At 38.6% G+C, this 21,219-nt stretch overlaps 1 protein-coding gene across 5 annotated transcripts in view; it reads left to right on the plus strand.

The window, feature by feature from the left end:
* Fam135b (family with sequence similarity 135 member B) overlaps positions 1–21,219 on the plus strand; it is a 294,122-nt gene that overhangs the window by 127,099 nt on the left and 145,804 nt on the right. For all 5 annotated transcript variants that reach the window (XM_063231033.1, XM_063231029.1, XM_063231030.1 and 2 more), the window contains exon 3: positions 9,466–9,545. In XM_063231033.1, coding sequence (XP_063087103.1) covers positions 9,466–9,545 — 80 coding nt within the window. The remainder of the gene's footprint in view (positions 1–9,465; positions 9,546–21,219) is intronic.

The raw sequence follows: 21,219 nt of genomic DNA on the forward strand, positions 1-21,219 counted from the left end.
CCAAAATGATTCAATTTAACTGAAATTTACTTATTTCCATTTAAGCCTATAAAGAAGGCTGAGTTCAAGTTGATAATTGATACTTAAAGTGAAATTTGGTAGGATCAAGTGGTTTTAAGAATCAGGTATTCAGATGTCTAAGTTTTTATCCTGTAGTTTCATTAGTATTTATTTTACAAAATGTTGAGTTTCAATATGGTATTTTCATACGAGTATATGACTTTTGGGGCATATTCATCAATGTATCCTCGCTTCTTTTATTCCAATTCTTCTTGTTTAATAAAAGCATTCATTGCAACAATAGTCTCCCTTTTAATTTTGTGCCATCTGGTACTTTAGATTCTGAATATCACAAAAACAGATGATACTCATTCTGAGTCTGGCTTATTACAGTTAATGTGACCAACTACAGTTCCATCCATTTTCCTGCCGATGACAACATCTTTCTTTTTCTATGATTATAGATGAACATCTCAGCTGGTTCCATATCTTGGCTACTTTTACATTGTGTCACAATGAGCATGGATATGTTTGTAACCCTAAAGTGTGCTGCCTTTAATTCCTTTGCTTGTGTATATAAAAGACGTGGTATTCCTGGGTGATAGGGTAGTTCTATTTTTTTTTTTTTTGATGATTCTTCATAATGATTTCTGTAGTCACTATACTAATTTAAATTCCAAATGTTCTGTCTTCCCAACAACTTTGCCAGCATTTATTGATTGACTGATTGTTCTTAATGACAGTCATTCTGACTGAGGCAAGGTAGAATCTCAATATTTTTTTTTTTTTTTTGCTTTTCCTTAATGGCTAAAGAACTTGTTTCCACACAATTATTGGTTCTTACTATTTCTTTCAAGAAAAGTGTCTGCTCAAGTATCCATTTATTAATTGGGATAATTGTTTATTTTGGTATTATGTTTTAAATTGCTTTATATATTTTATATACTAATCTTTCATCAAAAGAGTAGCTGACAATTTCCTCCCATTGTGTATGCTGTGTCTTCACTCTGCTGCTTGTTTCCTTTGCTGTGAAGAAATTTAATTTGATGCAATACCATTTTTTGATTCTTTTTTTACTTTATTTGTTAATATTAAGAAAAAAAGGTAAAACACATTTTCACAACAAAATAATGAAAAAGTAACAATTGTTGATAAATTACACATCATTATCCTTAGTCACTCAAGTACAAAATATGGGCATAAAAATTTCTTCAATCAACATTAGCACAACCTTTCCTATTCAGTGAACTAAGTGACACTAATGGTATAACTAACTTGCATTTTTTTCTTTTCCCTTCTATCCTTTCTCTTTTCCCCTATCTAAGTTTCTTCTTTTTATTGAACAGTTTCCTCCCATTTCACAGTGACTATTGTATATTTTGAACCTTATGGTTTTACATATGTCACTGTGGTGTGATGTTTTTCAATCCTTCTGGAAAGATACACAGAAGGGGAATACCTGGGTTGAATGGGACCTCTAATCCTAATTTTTTGAGGATTTGATTCTTGATATTATTACTTCTGCTATTGGAATCCTTATTGCTATGCCAATGTTTTCAAGGGTTTCCCTGTGTTTTCAACAATTTCAAAGTTTCAAGTTCTATACCTAGAATCCCAATCCATTTTATATTTGTTTTCATACAGGGGGAATAATATCTAATCTCAATCTTCTATAAGATTATTTGTTAAAATATGTGTCTTTTCTCCAATTTATGCCTTGGGTCTCTTTGGAAAGAATTAGGAGACTGTTATTGCATGGTTTGTTTCTTTTTCCTTTATTTTCTTTCATTCTTGAACAAGTGTGTATTTGTGCCCGTAACATGCTGTTTTGTTACTATGGCCTTGTAATGTAATTTAAAATCAGTTATAGAGATACTACCTGCACTGCTATCTTAGTCATAATTGCCTTGGCTATTACAAATGCTTTGTATTCCTCAAATAATTTTAGGAGTGATGTTCCTGATTCTGTGAAGAATGCCACTGAAATTTGGTAAGGATTTCATTGAATCTGTATATTTCTTTCAGTAATGCAACCATTTTAATAATAGTTGTTTTGCTGATCTATGAAAATGGAAGCTCTTTCAATCTGCTAGTATCTTGAGTTTATTTCTTCATTGATTTATACTTTCCACTGTAGAAATCTTTCCCCTCCTTGGCTAAGTTGATTTTAGGTATTGTTATTGTTGCCATTGTGAATAGATTTTTTTCTAGCTTTCTCTCTCAGCTAATCTATTACTGATATATAGACAGAGTTCTGATTTTTTACTGTAGGTTTTCTTTATACAGATATTTTGCTGAATTTTCTTATGAAATAATGGAAGTCTTTTAGATGATTAATTAAAGTCTTCTAGGCATAGGATGGTATTGTATGCAAATAAGAATAATTTAACCTCTAATTTTCCTATTTGTATCTCTTACTTTTTTCTCATTCAAAGATGTTCTGCCTAAAATTTCAAGGATTTTAATGAGTAGAAGCAGTGAAGATGGGCAAAATTAGGTCATTTCTTAGTTTAAAGGAAATGCTTTCAGTTTTCTTCGTTCAGTATGATGGTAGGTGTTAGTTTATCACATGTAGCCTTTATTAAGTTAAGGTGAGAAAATTATGTGTGCAGTTTCTTTAGGGCTTTCATCATAAAAGGATATTAAATTTTATTGAAGGCTTTTTCTATGTCAGTTGAGGCTCAGTGTTGTTGAATTAAGTTTACAAGTATTTTATGAAAGATTTTCCATTTGTGTTCTTAAAAGATGTTGGTGAACAGCTTTTTTTTTTTTTTTTTTTTGCATCTTTATCAAATTTTGGAATCAGGGTGATACTTGCTTAAAGTTGTTGTTTAAAAGTCTCACAAAATTGATTAGTAAATCTACCTGGCCCTGGTTTTTCTTTTCTGGGGAAATTTGCATTATTGTTTCAGCTTCATTGCTCATTATTGATTCATTCAATTTTTTGTATTTAAGTTTATTGATCTACTTAGTTCGAGGTCACTTACATCTAGAAATTCACTAATTCTTTTAGATTCTCAAATTTTTTGAATATTGTTTCAAAATAGTCCCTAATTATCTTCTGTATTACAATGGTGTCTGTTACAATAACTTTTTGTGTCAATGATATTGATTTGTGTCTTCTTTCTTTTCCCTTTGATTAGTTTGACTAGTCCTGTGTATTGTTTTCCAATGATCCAAGTGTACCACAAAATTATGATCCTATGAGGCTTAGCAGGAGGAAAGAATGAAAAAACATTTTCCCCTAGAGTTGTCACTCCAGTTCTTTTTCCTTACCTCTGTGTCACTGGCAATGGGTTAAATCTCATCAGTGGCTCCATTTCCCCTGGGGCTAATGTTTGGTATGTTGCTATTTTTCACAGAGTATTTATGGGAAACCAAAAAAGATTGTGTATGTGAAAGTTCCTAGTAGGATTCTGACACAGAAACACTTAACCAATCATGAGTATAGCTGTTCCTGCTCCAGTTACAATCTGACAGAAAGTGATGCATAGCTCCTGGCAATGATTGACCTGTCATACATTCAGTGAAGAATTCATTAGGCTATGACAGTTGTTGGTGATGTGGATGGCATTTATGGCTCTTCCCTTGGTGCTGGAGTTATTGAAATGCATAGGGAAATGTAAAATTTTGTATCTGTATTAATACAAATTTGTGAAATATTAGCCCATGCGGACTGACCCAGCAAACATGTTCTACCTTGTTGACAAACGGTCTTATTGCTAATGTTGTGGCCATAGTTACTGCTGTTACTGTTGTCATTATCATTGATATGTGGACCAATATATAACATTTTAAAGATGTTTCATGAAAAATTCAAACTCTGTCTTCCTCTGAAAAGTAGAAAGACCTAGCATCAAGACTACTTGTTATGAGCTGCCTCTAACTGTGTCCTTGTAGACAGGCATGTGGCTTCCCCTGTGGGAGGTTACCCCTTCCAGAATGCAGGTGTTCATGGATATTTCTGTTGTCCTTCCAATAGGATTTCCAAATGGTAGTTGTGATATTTTATGTTTATGTAACAAACTACTGTACATCAGACTGGGTAATTTATAAGGAACAGAAAACTATTTTTTAGAGTTTTAAAGACTGGGAAGTCTGATGTTGGAAGACCTGGTCAGGATCTTCATGATGGTAGGGGCTATGCAGAATTTTGAGGAAGCCAAAGACATTACATATGTGGTGAGGGGCTATATGTAAGAGATAGAGCCAAACTGTTTTTTTTTTTTAACAAAAATAATCTCAGGATAACCCATTAACCCATCAGTTTCTTAAGTCTTCATGACTTAGTCTTTACTCAAAGTTCCTACATATTTATACCTCTTTGATAGCTTATAACGAGTTTTCATTGGAACATTTAACCATCATAGTAAAATGTAGTTTCTTCACTTGTTCTTTCAAAAGTGGGAAAACAAGAGATTAACTGTGACCAAAGCTCTTTTTAAAAATTGATGTTATTTCCCTGGTTCCTGTAGGCATTTGAATTTTCTCCAGCCACTGTGAACCCTTTTAATTTCTGATATATTCAATCACTGCTATGACAGGTGCATATTTCATGTTTAAAGAAATACCAAGCATTTTCCAAAGCGAATTCTCCATTATACATTTCTACCAACAATACATGAATGATCCAGGATGTTTGTGGGAAGGTCAGCATTGGGTATTGGCATTATTTTTCATTTTATCAAGTTTAAGAGGTGTATGGTAATCTCATCATGCCTTTCATTGTATTTTGGCTGAGATCAAGCACTCAAGTCTTTTTTTAGAAGGATAGATTTTTGTTGTCTATATTTACAGTATACATGCTACTTTGATATACATATACATAGTGCAATGCTTACTGCAGAAAACATAGCACATTTATCACCTTCATTAGTTATCTCTTTTTATTCTTATTTTTCACCTAAAATCTACTCTGTTACTCAGTTGTCAATGTTCAGTACAGTAATATTATCTACAGTCTTATGACTGTGCTTTTCATCCTGTTAGAATTGCAGGTTCTGATCTTTTGATGTACATGCTACGTTATCTGCCCCTCTTCCCTCCTGGTAATCACTGTTCTGCTCTCCATTTCTATCTACTTGGCTTTCTTAATGATCCACACATAAGTAAGTTTAATGCATTTTTTTTCATTTGAGTCTGTCTTACCTTAGTGTAATGTCTTTTAGATTCATTTACACTGTTAGAAATATCTCCTTTTCTAAAGCTGACTACTCTGATAAACTAATCTACAATTTCTATCTATCTATCTATCTATCTATCTATCTATCTATCTATCTGTCTGTCTCTTTGCATATTTTTTTCTATCTGTCTACCCATTCATTGTCCATATTTTATTTTTATCCTACCCTTCCAGACTATGACCACTTACACTGGTTTCATACCTTGACTATCAGGAAGAGTGCTGACTGGAACATGGGTGTGCAGATAATTCTATGAAAGCTGATTTCATTTCATTCCTTGAATACCAGCAAGAAAACTGCTAAGCCAGGTTGTAGTTCTACTTTTACCTTTGTGAGGAGTCTCCATGCTGTTTTACATAACAGTTACAGCAATTTATGTTCGCATCATTAAGGGTTCTCTTGTCTCACACCTTCAGCACTTCTCTGGGAGCTTGCCTTTTTTTATAATCACCATCCTCAGAGGTGTGAGATGCGTTTCATTGTGGTTTTATTTGTCTTTCTGATAATTAGTGATATTGTATACCATTTTAGGCATTTTTTGGGTATTGAAATACTTTCTTTGTTTGCCCATATTTTTATTGGATTATTTATTGGTTGTTGCTGCATTGTATGCATTTTTATACCTTTTAGTTATTAACCCATTATCATACATACAGTTTTCAAGCATTTTCTTCCATCTGTAATTTGCTGTTCATATTTCTTTTGCTTTTTAATTGATGTATTTTCACTAGCTTGTTTTTGTTGCCTATATTTTGATGTCATATATCAAAAATCATTTATAAGACCAGTGTCAAAGAGATTTTCCTCTATCTTTTCTATTAGGAATTTTATGAACTTTGCCACTTGCATTTGATTGTTAAATATAATTTGAATTCATTTGTGTGCATGGTAATGGACAGGTACATGGATTCCCATCTGGTTTGGCTGACATCATGTATTGATCAGACTTTCCCCATTCCATACTCTTGATGTCCTTGGCATAGATTAGTTGACTGTATATTCCTAGGTTTTTTACTGGGCTCTCTATTCTGTTTCATTGGTCTCTATTTATTTGTATGTCAGTAATATGCTGTTTTGATTGTGAATAACTTTGTAATACAAATTGACATCAGGAAATCTGGTACCCACATCTTTGTTTTTTCCGAAGATTGTTTTACTCATTTAGAAATTTTTATGATTTTGTATATATATAGAATTATTTTGTGTATCTATGAAAAATATAATCAGTATTTTGACAAAGATTTCTCTGAACCTTTATATTATTTTGGTTAATATGAGTATAGGAACATCTTTCCACAGATTTATTTGCCCCAATGTACGCTCTTTGGTAAAATATTTCTCATGTATTTGCCCAGTTGGTACTTGTTTTACATAACAGTTACAGCAATTTATATTTCCATCATTAAGGGTTCACAAATATTGTTTAGTTTGGTTTCACTGCTAGGATTAGCTAAGTTCTCTTCTTATTGTAGGTCCTAGTCCTTTATGAGGTACTTTATTCTCATTACTCACAGTAGCTTTTGTGCATAAATACATAATGAGTTAAGAAATAGTCAGCCATTGTTTCTAGGTGAAATACAAAATTGTATTTGTATGAGCTTTTGGTCATATTTTCATCAACTGATCAATATATAACCTGAATTTACATGTGCCTCAGCTTAAGGATACTGAATGTATATTGCTGATTATTAGCAGTGATTTCAGGTCATACCTGAAAGAAGTTTTTCTAACATGCATACTCTTGGTGTAGGTCACATCTGTAGCCATGTTAATCAGCTGTTCAGCACTACCCGGGAGGAGGACTATTTTAAACAATGCAATCATTAACAAAATGATAAAAATACAAAAAATCATGCCACAAAACAGATTCTAAAAAGGGAAATGCATTTGCAGGATTGTCAAGCTTGACTGGGAGCTGTATGCCAGATGGTGCAGTATTTTGGCCACTGTGACTGACCACATGTCTCATGTCTGTGAATGACCACAGAGATGCTGTTAATATTATATTTGAGGTTACCAAATAGGCAGACCCATGAATAAGGTATATATCATTCGTGGCAAAACTATAGTACATGTAGTTTTGTTTCTTTTTATTAAGACGAGGTATTAATGCATGAGTTGTTTTTCCTAAGCTAAAACCTTATTATTTAGGTTTAATTGCAGAGTTGGCACTTTGCAATAAATAAGTGAGTTTTGAGTTGTCATTTGGGCACTTAATGCTAAAAGGTTTGCCATCTCTGGTATACACAGACACTACATGTCCGCTGTGTGTCCTTTGCAAATGTTTTCTGCCACATTATGGCTTGTATTTTAGTCCTTTTAGGATTATTCATAGAAAATGTTTACTTTTAGGGAAAATAAATTTGAAATATGTATTTTCCACTTAATACTTCGGGTATCAAGTTTAAGAATTCTGGTTAGATTTAAATTTAAGATATTTTAGGAATTATCTACTAACTTCATAGTTTTATACTTTTCATTGAAATCTTTTGATTTTAGTTTATAAGGTGAGACATTAAATTTGAAGTTAAATTCATATTGTTTTGCTTATGTAGGTCTAATTGCTTCAAAAATTTCACTAAATGGGAAATTTTTCTTTCATTGAATTGCTTTTGTAATTTTTTCAATTATATGGGCATATTTATACTTTCGTTGGTGGCGCGTAAAACATAAACATCTGTACTTCCCATGTGATCACCACTTAAACCAGAGGAGGTGAGGTTCTCATTACTTTCTGTACAGGATGAAAGTCTGCTACCGACTGGAGACTTTCTCTGGGTAGGCTGGGCTGAGTATAAGGCAGATTTTCATATGGTTTAGCAGCAGTGGATCCCTAGACTTTCCAGATGGTCTTAGCTAGTAGATGAGGGTGAGGTCACAATTTTTTCTGTGTTGCTTAACTAAATTAGACAGTTATAACCTAAAAGTTTTCTGTCTTGCTAGGCTACACTCTTGTTGGTCTGTGTTTAATGTTGCCTGTTAACTATTCCAGGATCCAGTCTGGGACATATGAGTGGGCCTATGAGGAAGGAAGAAAAAGTAGAGGACTGGTCACCATGATTTTTATCTTATCAAGAGATCCCGATATTGTCTTTCTTCTCCATCTTTGAAAATCTCCTTTGATTTGTTTTGTATATTTATTGTTGATGGAATTTTGTTGTTTTTCTTGTGCTTGATGAGGAGATTAAGTAAGACTATCATAGTCTGTTTTCTGGGAAGCAGAAATCATAGGAGCTGGGTAAATTTTCCTTAAAATCCTGTTTACTGATATAGAAACTGTATAGAAAAGTTATGTAACAGTCAAAGTTACACAGCTTGGTGTCTACCACAAAGTAAAACCATGAATCCAGGTCCAGAGCTCTTTTCTCTGCTCATCACACGCACTTGCAAAGAGACAGAAGACTGCCAACAGGAACGTTCTTGTGTTTTCCATGCCACTGAGTTGGAGATGGGGGATGACCTTGCTCTGACTCAGTGAGCCATGGAAAATAAAATGTTCATCATCCATTTTCCTCTATGTCACTAAATTTTATTCACACAATGACATTCAGATCAGTGGGAGAGAGGAATGCTTATGTTGCCAGAAATGTTCTCAACAGTTTCCAAAGAGAAAGGTTAGTAGGTGCAAAGCACAGATTTTCAAAAATATATGTCTACAGTTGTGACCATAGAGGACACATGAAATTCCCCACAGTACGTGAGCCTATGTCATGTCTTGAAATGATGGCATTTGGAAAGATGTACTAATAAAAAAGATTTGAACAGAAAGTAAGGGAAGATAAATGTACTGGGAAAAGTGTTTGGCGATACTCTCAGAGATGACTCAGTTGCTATGTGCCTTAAGGAAGTGGTGTGTGTGCATGTGCGTGTGCAGTATAGCATGAAGGCAACTCAGTCGTCTATGAATTTGCCACTATGGGTTATGAAAACCTGTTTATGTGTAGCACTGAAATTCTTCAACTAAGCAAAAGCCACCCTTCTCAATGCAGCTGTGTCCCGTATAGTGTTACCTTGTTCTTCTCACCTTCATCCTGATTCGGTCTTGTATGCTTTCAAATGAACTCAACATCCTGCATCCGACTATAGCCCATCCTTTCCCCCTTCAACTCTGCTGCTAAAATTCCTTTCTCTTTGCTATAAGAGAAACTTCATGCTTGCTTTTCTGTCTACTGCCTAGAAACTTCCTGGTTTCCTACAGCTTTCCAGACTGAATCTAGATATTTTTAGAAGTTGGCACAAAGAAGTCAGCTCTTCAGCCACCTGTCTTCTGCTCTCTTCTTAGGTATTACCAGATCCGAGTGACCTTAAAAGTGTCCTCAAGGATCCCGCATAGATTGAGCGCTTCCATCGTTGGGCAGACAGGTGAGTAGAACAATGTACAGGGCCCTTGTCCCAGTGGTGAGTCTTCATTTCTCAGTGTGTGCTGCCAGGACCAGGCAGAGTGCAAGGTGCACAGAGGGGCTCAGCACATCACTGCAGAGGGGTAGATGTAAGCCTTTTGGAAATACAGACTTGCTGTTGGAAGTGGTTTCATGTGATCGTCATGGGACATCTGACTGAAGAAAAACACACTGTCCCAGGAGTGGTAGTATTTGGGGACAAACTGGCTGTGGCATTTCAACTGAAGTCAGGTCAGGGATGAAATGTGTGAGAAATAGTATCCAACATGTAATTTATGGAGAAGACTCATTAAAGAGCCCCAGGCAATCAGGCAGTAGACTCTGAAGGTAGGCACTTGTGATGATATCTTCCATGCACAGTGGGGGCTTTTTAAAAGCCAAGTGCTCAGTGTGGGGAAAAGGGCTGTGAAAAACACCCTAAGTCTCACCCTCAAGGTGATTCTTAAGGAGTATTGAGTATCCAGGCACTCTACCATAGAGCTGAGTTAGAAATATAGAACTTTTTGCAGAAGATCTAAAGATAAGTATCAGATTACCTAGCAGAAATACAAGATGGTTACATTGGTAGACTGGGGAGTCCTGCATAGACTAGCAGTTTTTATCAAGAAGAAAGAGAAAGATTTAGGGGTGGTGTTTGGAGAGTGAAGAGGAAAAAAGGAAGAGATGAACAACATCTGTTACACTTTAAAAGTAAAAGTAACTTGGAACATTACAAAATTCAAATTCTGGTTAGAGCTATAATTCATAAAATTCATCTGGAGTTGACAGAGATACTAAGGTGAAAGAAGTTGTGTGCCTTTGCCTGTCCACAGGTTAAAAGAGTAAATATGTGGTCTGCTTAACTTCATGTTGTAGCTGTGTGTGAAGCGTCAGCTCTGCAGTGCAGAGCAAATCATCGGAAAGTCAAGGCACGAGTGTTAGTAGACTAATTCAAATTCGTGATAAGGAGAATGATGCTGTTGACTCTGTTTCTGGTTGTGAGCAGAGTGAATGTTAAATAGTTCTCCATCTATTGCACGTCTGTCACTACAAGTAAGGTATCTGAGAGGGAGCAAAAGTGTCTCCATTCTCTCTCTCTCTCTTTTTAAATTTTATTTAAAAGGAAAAAGAGAAAAAACAAAACAAAACAAAGCAGTGTAAGGGTACAAGTAATACAGAACTACAAAAAAAAAAAAACAGTAAGAAATCACTGGTTAATAGATTACATATTATCATCTTAGAGATAGTTGCTCAAAGTCCCCATTCTCTTACAGGATGAGTTAGTTCATAGTGATTCAGGGTTCCAGCACTTCCTTTTCTCTGCTGGACCCTGAGTTACCTGAAAAGGACCACAGTCCCACTACAGCTTTCACTGTGGCATCCACAAGAGGAGGCGATTTGGACCCTGGAAACTCATCAGCTACTTAGTTGTGCAACCTCAAGTAGGTTATCAGTGTCTTGAGCTTTATTTCCTCCTCTGAAATATGAGGAGAAAGCCCATCCTCCATGGGTTTTCGTATTAGAGGCTGTAAATAAAAAAGCCATTTTATCTTTCATAGATTATAAATATACCAAATGTAAATGTTCCAGAATCTGGCACCAAGTCTGACAGTTCTACCTGTGAGTGCTCATGGGGTCCTCAGTGTGAGATTGGAGCCAGGCAGAAGCTCAGTGAAGGGACAGATCAGAAGCAGCTGACCTGGTAGTGACCATCTGCAGCCTGTTAACAAGGATGTCATGGGCAGCATGAACTTAGCTCCTCACATATAAAATGAAGGTGGGATGTGATTTTTATCTTATAGGTTTGTGGTGAGGATCAAATGACTTATGCAAGAAAATGACAAAAACGTTGCTGGGCACATCATTGGCTCAGAGTCACCCTTCCTAGACTAAGCATTTCTATGGTGCTCAGAGCAGTTGTTTGTGTCATAGTGCTTTTTCCACTGCTGGTTGCTGGAATACACCTCTGGTCATAGGAAGCTGTCTTCCTGCCTTGGACAGGTCAGTCATGGTGGGAGACAAAGAAGTGGCCAGATAAATGCAGAAGAAACAGATTGTCATGACATCCAGGGGACCAATGTATTCATTATGGACTACATCAGCTCAGAGCCTTGTAGCTGGGTGGAAGAAGAGGCTCCCAAAGGAGACCTGGAAGGAAGAGTAGTCAGTCCCAGAGATAGATAGGGAAGCATCGTCCACGCAGAGGAAAGGTGATGACCTGTACCACCAGAGGGCATTCCAGGATGAAAGGTCTGGTGGGCATATTGCTAAGAACAGGTGTCCTGAGAAAGGAGGCAGTGGACATTTGAGTTAGAGACATTTCCTGCCACAATGGGATCAATTTTTTCTCAAAGACATGGCCAGGTGAAATCAAAGCTGTCTTATGACATAAACCCAGTGTGATGAATTGATAACTGATGGTCAACTTGTAATACCAGAACTGAATCAGCATGGTGCTGAGTTTGGATGGCCTATGTGAGGACTGTTGCCAAGATAAAAAGGACAACTGGAAAGGAATGGTGGGTAGTATTGGTTCTCTCTGGTGTTGTTTGTTCTTTTTTTATTGTTGGTTCTCCTGGAGGAGCTTGTCAAGCTTATTTCCTGATGTGAATTTGGCTGTTCTCATCGTCAGAGGAGCTTGAGATCTTGTTGCCACTAATGGCGGTGGTTCATTTTAGGGGATCTCTGGTATTTACTTTTTCCTGATTCCAGGGAGGAAGACAGTGTGCTCTTCAATCTCCAGGAGAAGCCTGTCATGTTGGCTTGTTGATGTGAACTTGGTTATTTTCATGATTAGAAGAGCTCAGAACCTTGTTGTCACTGAGGATGGCTGTGATCCTTATCAGGGGAACCCTGGTCCTTATTTTGAACATTGCTTCCTGGCTCTACTACAGAATCTTCAACCTAGTGACACAGATCCTTCATCCTGCTGGCATGGACATCTGGCCTTAGCCACTGACCTTTGGGTCTTTCCAGCACAGATCCATGAAACAGACTTTCATGAGACATTGTCATGGGCTATATGTCTTCAGCTGGGCTTGTGCAAAATATTGTGTGGTTCTGGGCCTCCTAACTGGATTTTTCAGGGTTTTTAGTGTGTGGACAAATTTCCTACATTTTTTGTGTTTGACTTGTGTTTAATTCTGTAAAGTAGGTGTCCTGTGTCAAATTGTTTCCCTTGCAAACCCTGAATACAACACCCAGAACGGTTAAGACACACACAGTGTACTCATAAATCTCATAAATTAAGGAAAAGAATTCTATTTTTGTTCTCTTTTCAGTTATATCAGTTCTTGAGTAATCACTTTATAAGAAAACATATTTCAATTGTAAAGGTGATGTAGGTATAGATTTTTTTAAATAAGAAAATATTTCATTTAATTTTATGTTATTTGTGATTAGCTTCTGTGCATACCATGCAACAACAGTTCCCTTAGGCATGATCTGCATATCCTCATATCTTCTCTCAGAAGTCTTCTTGAAGTTAATTTGGTAAGATTTCTCAGGAAAATTAATGACTTTTTCTTATCTGAGTTAGCCAAGTTCACACCGAGGAGACTTCAACTGGAATTGAATGCTTAGTCATTAGGAATGACCCTCTACTTGGCATTCTAGAAAGACTTAGAGAACGTATAGTAAGACAATAGGGTAGGTAGCTGGAACAATGTCAGGTGTGGCCACTTAGCTGAGTACAGAGCATAAGGGCAGTCCCTTCAGTGTGGATCTGGGGAGAGTGAGGACCCTGGTCCTGGAGCTCAGTATGCATCCAAAGGCTTTAGGAACATGAAAGTTAATTTACTGGTGATTGTCTGATGATTCAGTGAGCCTAGGACATACCTCAGCTGTACTAACACAGAAGAGGAAAAATAAAAGTCATTTCTATATCATTCTGCTGTTGTACTTTCAACCAGGAAACTGTCAAATTAAGTACCCTGAAGTTAGTATAGCAGGTCCTGGAGGTAGGACCTGCATTCATCCATGGGAACACAGGACTCTTTCACATTAGGGCTTCCACTGCCAAGCAAGCCCCTCAGAGGGATCCTTAAATTTCTGCTTACTCTGAGCCACATGCATGTGTGTGTGTGTGTGAATGTTTGTGTGTAATTGATTTCAAATGGTATATCTTGTTCTTATACACTAAAGGTACATATGTCAGTCAAGTGTGTGACATATTGATCCAAATCAATATTTATGAGTTCAATGAATTTTTCTGATGCTGCTTTTAAGAAAGAAAATATACTATGCCCTGAGAAATGCAGAAATGGGTAATGATTAATTGAGATGTGATTGTTTAGGTACTCAAGGAAGAGACCCAGTGAAAGAAATTTCAAAATGTGATTAAGTTATTGCAATGCCTTATTTTATGTTTTCCTCTGACAACAAGGTTAAGAGTAATCGACTCCTCTGTGACTGAGGATAAATGTAAAGGATGCTTAACTTGGCTATTTTCCTCTACCCAAAGGTATTATTTAATGGATTTTGTACCCTCTCCTGTCTTTAGATCTTTCTTAGTCATTTTCCTTGGGGGCTGATCAATTAGAGTAGCAGTTAGGGGGAAGGACTGTCCAAGTATATTGAGACTATGGCAAACAGGTAGGCATGGAATAGACATCTGTTAGACTTTGTTCATCAAAGCAAGAAAAATGTGCAGTGAATTGTGGAAATGTATAAAAATTGCCATGATTAGTTTTAGTAATGTTTTGAGAGGTAATTTCCATTTCCATTAAGTAGAAGCACTTAAGAGCTTTGCTGAGCGGAGGGTGGGGGAAGAGACATTTATTCTCTAAATGTATCATTGTAATTTCTTTTCAGGGTCCATTAAAGTGCACCTAAATATCAAATATGCCTGTTTTCATGGGGAATGCTAAGCAGGCAAAACACTCCAGCTCCCAGGTTTTGAGCTTCTGTCTGTACAAAGCAGAGCTCCCTCAGGGTGGCATAGGGGCTGCCTGTGTACACAGCACTTCCCCAGGAGTCTTCTATCTATACCGGTTCTGACCAGTTACTGCAGGCAGTGCAGACTGCCATGCTCATTGGCTTCATTGCCATGGCTCCTGGGACCTGGATTTCTGTGGCTCAAGCCAGGTGGTTGTTCTCTGCTTTGTCCTTAGACTGCATCTTACAACTGCTTGAGCTCAGGACCCTCCTTCATGGAACTTTTCTCCGTTTCCTGTGGCCTCTTTGTTTTCATCTCTACCCCTGCTTCTGCTGTCCTTCTTTCATTCTTGCCCCAACCCCAAGAAAGATCATGCTGCCCAAGGGCAATCATCTGCTTCACCAGAATTAATCACTGCTCATCTGTGTGTCACTCACACAACTTGAAGGCAGGCAGCCTGGAACCCTCCCACAGACCCCTTTCACTGGGTACCTCCGCTGTCTTACTGTAGTGTGTCTTGTCATCAAGAGCTGAGCTTTACTTTGGAGAACTGCCCCAGGCTATAGGAAGCATTTTGTCCAAGGTTTGCCTTTGTCTCTGGCTTTAAGTCCTACCACCCCGCTTCCCTACCACAGCCCTTGCAGTGAACCAGTGATTCCTAGTTCAACAGCAGGGAAGCCTGGCTTCCCAGTTTCAGGACTGAAAAGTGTGGAGTCCTGCTGCATACCCTAGAGGATCTTGCAGGGCCAATTTCCCTGTTTGGGCTTCTGGGATATGCCAGTTCTGTCTTCTCTTTCTCTGGGTCCCCACTCCCTCAACAAGACCTCAACAAGGCCTCAACAAGGACACACCTATAAGAAATTCCTTGGGATCATCTTTTTATCTGTTGCTTTACTATATATTTCCAGACACCTTTAGATACAGTTCAGGAATTAGAAAGCGAGACTGGAAGTAGCCACATCTGGGGTCACCTTAGCTCATCTAGAGTCACCAGGATGCCTAGTGAGCCTATGCCAGTCCCACTTCAACGTAGCTCTTTATAGGAGATACCACTGTTAGGAAAGAATTTAAAGCTTTTATGAGGGTTGGAAGCCTACATTGCATGAGTCCTTCAGTTCCCCTATACAGAGTGACATCACACTTGCATGCCACTTTACTTCCTATCTGACAGGGACAGTTTTTCAATGTACCCCACATTTGATGTGAATTCTGTTGAGATACTACATTAATCAAGATACCAAATACAAAATATGGTCTTGGTCCACACTTGTTTGGCTGCATTATTTCTGGGACTGGGCAGAGTCAGGATGTCATGGTGGGGAGTGCAAGCCAGAGTCCAGGAAACAGATCTAGGAACTAGGCAGGGAAAAAAATTGTGTTTAAACATCGTGATCCAGTGATCTGCTTCTTCCAAGCAGGCCCAACTTCCTGAAGGTTCCAAGACTTCCCAGTAGTCCACCAAATGATGACTCTATCAATGGATTAATTTGTTGCTGAGGTCAGAGGCCTCCTAGTCCAATCACCTTCTGTTTCTGGATGTGGCTAGACTGAGGAGAAGGTCTTCAATGTGTATGTTGGGGGGAACATCTCAGGTCCAAACCATAACAGATACTGGATATCAAATTCCCATCCCCAATGTCAGCTGTATAACAGGCATTGCTGATGCAGCCCAAGGATGACACTCAGAGGTCAGGGTGTGGTGTAGGCAGAAAGTGAGCACTGCACTGTGAGCACAAAAGCTCAGGACAGGGAATGGCCCTGAGCTCACAGATTCAGGGAGCCTTACCTAGGAAATGCTGCTCTCTTCCTGCATCTGTCTTTTGTGAGGCACACATGGCTCTTGGTGTCTAGGGTCATTATTGCAAATCTCCCTCTGCTCAGAAAATGAGGAGGTCCCTGATAGTCTCTGTGAAGGTGGCATCTCTGCTCAGGCCATGTCCCTGAAGAAGAATCTTCTAGATACCTTTCAGCTCATCATGCCCTGGTCTCACTCAGGCGGCTACACTAACACCTGTACCTGTTTGCAGCTAAGTTTTAAGCAATAGTATCTAGAAAGAAGGGAAGGAGAACAGCAAGACCTCTGGAGCTGTGTGCAGAGAGACAGCCCCAGGGTTCAGAGTAACCAACCTTTTGGAGAGGGGACAAATAGTTTATAAAGCAAAGACAGATTTCCACCGACCCTGGGGGACCTTGGACTCCTCACTGACTGTCTTGGGCCTCTTTCTCTTCTCTTTACTGGCATAAAAAATAACATTAATAACACTTTCCTTGTACAATTCCTGAATATTAAACGTGTTAATATGTTAATAAGTTTGGTGGCTAAGCTTAATTATGTGGACTTTATTGGCTTAGGAGCATGTAGTGGATAAGGGAAGCTCACTTCTGTGTGTGTCTCAATGCATCTTGGAGGCTTGACCTTAGCAACCACATGTGGTCCGCGGCCCTCTCCTCTTTTAACGCTCCCCACCTCTGCTTCCTGTCTGCTTTGCTCCCCTAGACCCATCTGCTATACTGTGACAGTGCTAGAGCCAGCTGACCGCAGATAGGGCTCCCTAACATTGTGAGCCTGCTTATACTTCTCCTTTAAAATGTGGGTGTTTGTCCCAATCATGAGAAAGCTATACAAGCAGTAACATAAACTCTCAGGCAACACTACTTTCAGTTTTATTTCAGAAGTCAAAGTGGGCAAGAATGAGGGAAGGTTCCATGGGACAAAACGTTAGCAATGAGTTTTTGATTATTCAGTGTTTCTTGGGTCCGTCTGTACTCCCTACTAGTCTCCAAGGCCTCTGGACCCTGAAATGCTTCACTGTGGCTGCTGCTATCTGCCTCAGGGAATGTCTCCCACGGGAGAGATTCAAGCAGGGCTTTCAGAGTGATGGAGTCTGTGGAGAGGGAAATTCTCTGCACATATTTAGAGTTATTTAGGCTTTATATATATAAATCTCGTAGTTCAATATCCAGACAAGCTACATTATACTTCTAGGATTTGTTTTTTTCTTGAAAGATCAGAAATCAAAGACACTCTTTTTTTTTTTTTTTAACAAGGGCCTTTGATTCATTGTTCTATTTATGTGTGCCTAATAAAAAATTAAGAACATATTACTTCAGGCAATCAAATGGAGCTACACTTTCCCATGGAGACCCAATGACTTAAACAATGAGATGCATTTTAAATCAGAGTTGAGTTCCCCTGAAGATTGCTATTATGAGATGAATTTCCAAAAAAACTGGTTTTTGGTACATCTGGCAAATCCCTGTCCCTCCTCTTTTAATGATGGCAGCCAAAAAAGAGTCATGCTTTTAGGTTAAAATGCAGAAAGAAAATTAGCAGGAAATGCCTATCTTAATTTGCTGTATCCATGTTGTATTTGGACAGTTACAGGAGCAGTATTTCCCACTTGGTCTTCTTAGCTTGTCAGAAGTAGAAGCAATGAAGGATACATCAACCTTTTACTTAGACTGCTCAAAGCAAGGGCATTAGAGTTTCCTTTTTTTGGACAGTGCATCCCCCTTACCTAAGCAGTGATTTTTTAAAAAAGACTGTACTGTCCTGAACAGTTCACATACTTCATACCTCAGGGAAACTTTGAGATCCAGATGCCCTCCAAAGTAACCTCTCCACCCCTCCTGAGGTGGTTGAGTTTCTGATCATTGTAATTCAACACTGCTGGTGGTACACAGCCTCTGATTTCCACACCCGTTGATACTTTAATAGGCCATCAGGATGATATGTGATCACGACTCAGCAAAGCATTCTCCTGTACCCCTACCTCTGGGATTATGACATACAATGGCAGCTAGAGCTTATGTGACGCTTACTGTCTCCCAGGCACAGTGCCAAGTCCTTCATGTGCTCTGCCATGCACTGTTTAACCATGGTGATATGTTTTCAGAAATGCCTTGTTGGAAGCTTCATAGCATTTTACAAACATAATGGACCAAAGTTACACAAAATAGGACAACTATGTCTGTAGGTAATATAATGTTTTGGACCACTGGATATGAGGTCCATCACTGAAAAAATCTTGTGACATGTGACTAGTGACCCTTAGCAAGCCTAAAAACACCCTATGAAGCACGCACTGTTGTTTTTCTCATTTTATGGGTGAAAATATCGACATGCACATTTTACAGGAGGTAGAGACAAGATTCCTCTGGCTCTTAACAAGAGCATTATTGATTCCCATGTGATTTAGAACAAAATCCAAACCTGTTGGCAGGGCCTGGTTTTCTCTGTGTCACCTGCTTGCTGGGTTCCCTGCCTCACCATCAGCCCTCTTCCCATCACCCAGGCTTGTGTGATCATCCCACATACATTCCTTACTCACTTACTCAGAGCTTCTAACCCGAGAATCTTTCTTATTGGAACTTTATGGCTCTTCTCCCAATAATTCCTAGTATTCCCTCAATTAACTCAATTAAATTAAGTTTGGTACAAATATCACTTCCTCAAAGAGGCATTTCCCCCAGGATTTTGTTTTTAAAAGATTCCTGCTTTACTTCTTATCACATAGTTCCTCGCTCTGTTTCCTTTCCGAATATTACAATTGATTTTTTTACATATTTATTTATTGTCTGCATTTTCTTTTAAATTTGATAATGCTACTTTCAGCCAATCATTACTGAGTGGTTTCATGTGTAGAAATAATTTCTAATATTTTATATCCATGAATCTATTTGATGATTACACTTTCTGCTGAGGATTTAGCTCAGTGGTAGAGTACCTGCCTGGAAGCTATGGAGTCCTGAGTTTGAACCCCAGTACCAAGAAAAAACAATACAGTTTCCCCATGTGATACACTATATAAATTTTTCCCTGTTTTAAGAAAACAGACAGAGGGAAGCTTTTTGATCTTACCACCCTCCTTAAGATGTTAAATCATGGGGAAAGGATTCAAATCCTGTTAATCCACCATTAAGTTTTATTTATTCACTACACCATCCAGGGTGTAGGAACAGGACCTGTGGCAACCATGTCTTTGCACTAAGTGCAATTGCACATCCTCCTGCTTGAACTTTTCTCCTTTCTGGGTCTCTCACCTCCCATTCACAACCATGGGTATCATGCTGGGTAAGCCCACCTTCTTTCCTGGGCTTGGCATCCTGAGTAGCCTGGCACCATCAGAGTGGGGAAATGAGCTTTTGGCGTCCTCAGACAGCCCTTCGTGACTGGGCCTGCAGGGTGCTGCTACATCTTGCCATTCCAGTTTCACTTCTTAAATAGTTAAATAGTGAAAGCCACTGAAACAACATGGTAAGTGGAATATTTTTGTTTATGTGTGGAAGACCTACCATAAGAGTCTAACTTGGAGAATTTGGTTCCAGATCCTAGCTTTGCCTTTTTGAAGTGGTGGGACTTTAGACCATGGCGATGCTTTAGTGTCATTATGTAAAATGACAGAGAGACCTCTGTCTTACAAATCCTATTAAAGACTCAGGTAATGCAAGTGCCTTTCAAAATGGCAGCATGTCATTGACTGCTCTCCATCACTGTGGTCAAATCATGCTATTCCTTGAGTGATTAAGTGAGGACTTGATGCTCTGTCTATGTGGAAGGGATTTAGAAGGTGCACATGTCTGACCACATGACACTGTGCTGCTGGGCACCCCACTCTGTGGCTAACATCGAAAAGAGACCCTGGAGACAGGCCCGGCCGAGTCCTCTGCTCAGCGCACAGCTGGAGATGACCAGAGCACTGACAGAATTAGGGAGCCATGGTGACCTGTGCTGAGCAGTCTCAGCACTTTCTTCCTGCTCCCTGTTCTTCTTACTTGACTTCACCATGTGAAAGGAAGAGTGAACAGCCCTTAGGTCTTGAGATGGAGCTGAGCAACAAAAACTGATCCCTTTCTTAATCAGTTTCAGAGCACTTAAAGAGTGCCAAGGGAAACAAGTATGAAGCAAAATCAAAAAACTGAAAACTAGGAAATGAATTAAATATTTATCAAACAAAATAACAGCACCCTTACAATGGTTAAATGTTAAATATATCTTATGCTGTGAGGAAAAAATGCTAAATCTCTTTTGATTTAAAACTTAATGTCAGAATAGCTTCTTAGCTGCATTGATTTTTCTTAGCAAATGTTATACATTTGACCTATATAAGCTAAGTTATATTTGTATAGTTGTGTTTTACATGCTTTACAGATTGGACCTTCACATAAATTTGAGTTGGGATTGGGAAAGAAAGGGCTCTGTTGCCTAAAGATAAATGGAGTATGATAAAATGTAAAAAATGCTGAGCACGACGGACTTGGAGCTGGCTCCTGGGAAGATCTAAGCTGAAGTTAATTCTTGTGGTGTTAGCAGCACCTAGAGAGAGGTGGAAGCCAGAATCTGCAAAAGACTGCATGTGGAGCATGCGAGAGTTTTGAAGAGAAGACACCCTAGGCCTTCAGAGGCTATGGGAACATTCAGGGCAAAAGGCTAAAGAGACGCAGGCAAGGAAGCAGGAGGAGAAACACAGGGAACAAACAGTAAGTGACAAGGGCAGGAGGGAGATTCAAGGAGCGGATGCCAGTTCATAGCACCAAAAGTTACGGAGAGGTTTTGATAAAGATTACAAAGCACACATTAGCACCACATTTCTAAGCCTTATCTTTGAAATAAAACTTTTCTAGTTGTCCCCAGACATTTGCCCTTCACTCAGGCTGGACTACTTCCTGTTCACCTAGGAAGTAGTTGCCTTTGCTTATTCTATGATTATGGCCTCTGATTCCCACCCACTTCATCTTTTCTTGTCTTCTTACCAGATCATCAAATTCTCCAGTCCAGTTT

Source organism: Cavia porcellus, unplaced genomic scaffold, assembly GCF_034190915.1.
Source record: "Cavia porcellus strain 051 isolate PalLab524CR breed Dunkin Hartley unplaced genomic scaffold, mCavPor4.1 scaffold_19, whole genome shotgun sequence".
NCBI classification, from domain to species: domain Eukaryota; kingdom Metazoa; phylum Chordata; class Mammalia; order Rodentia; family Caviidae; genus Cavia; species Cavia porcellus.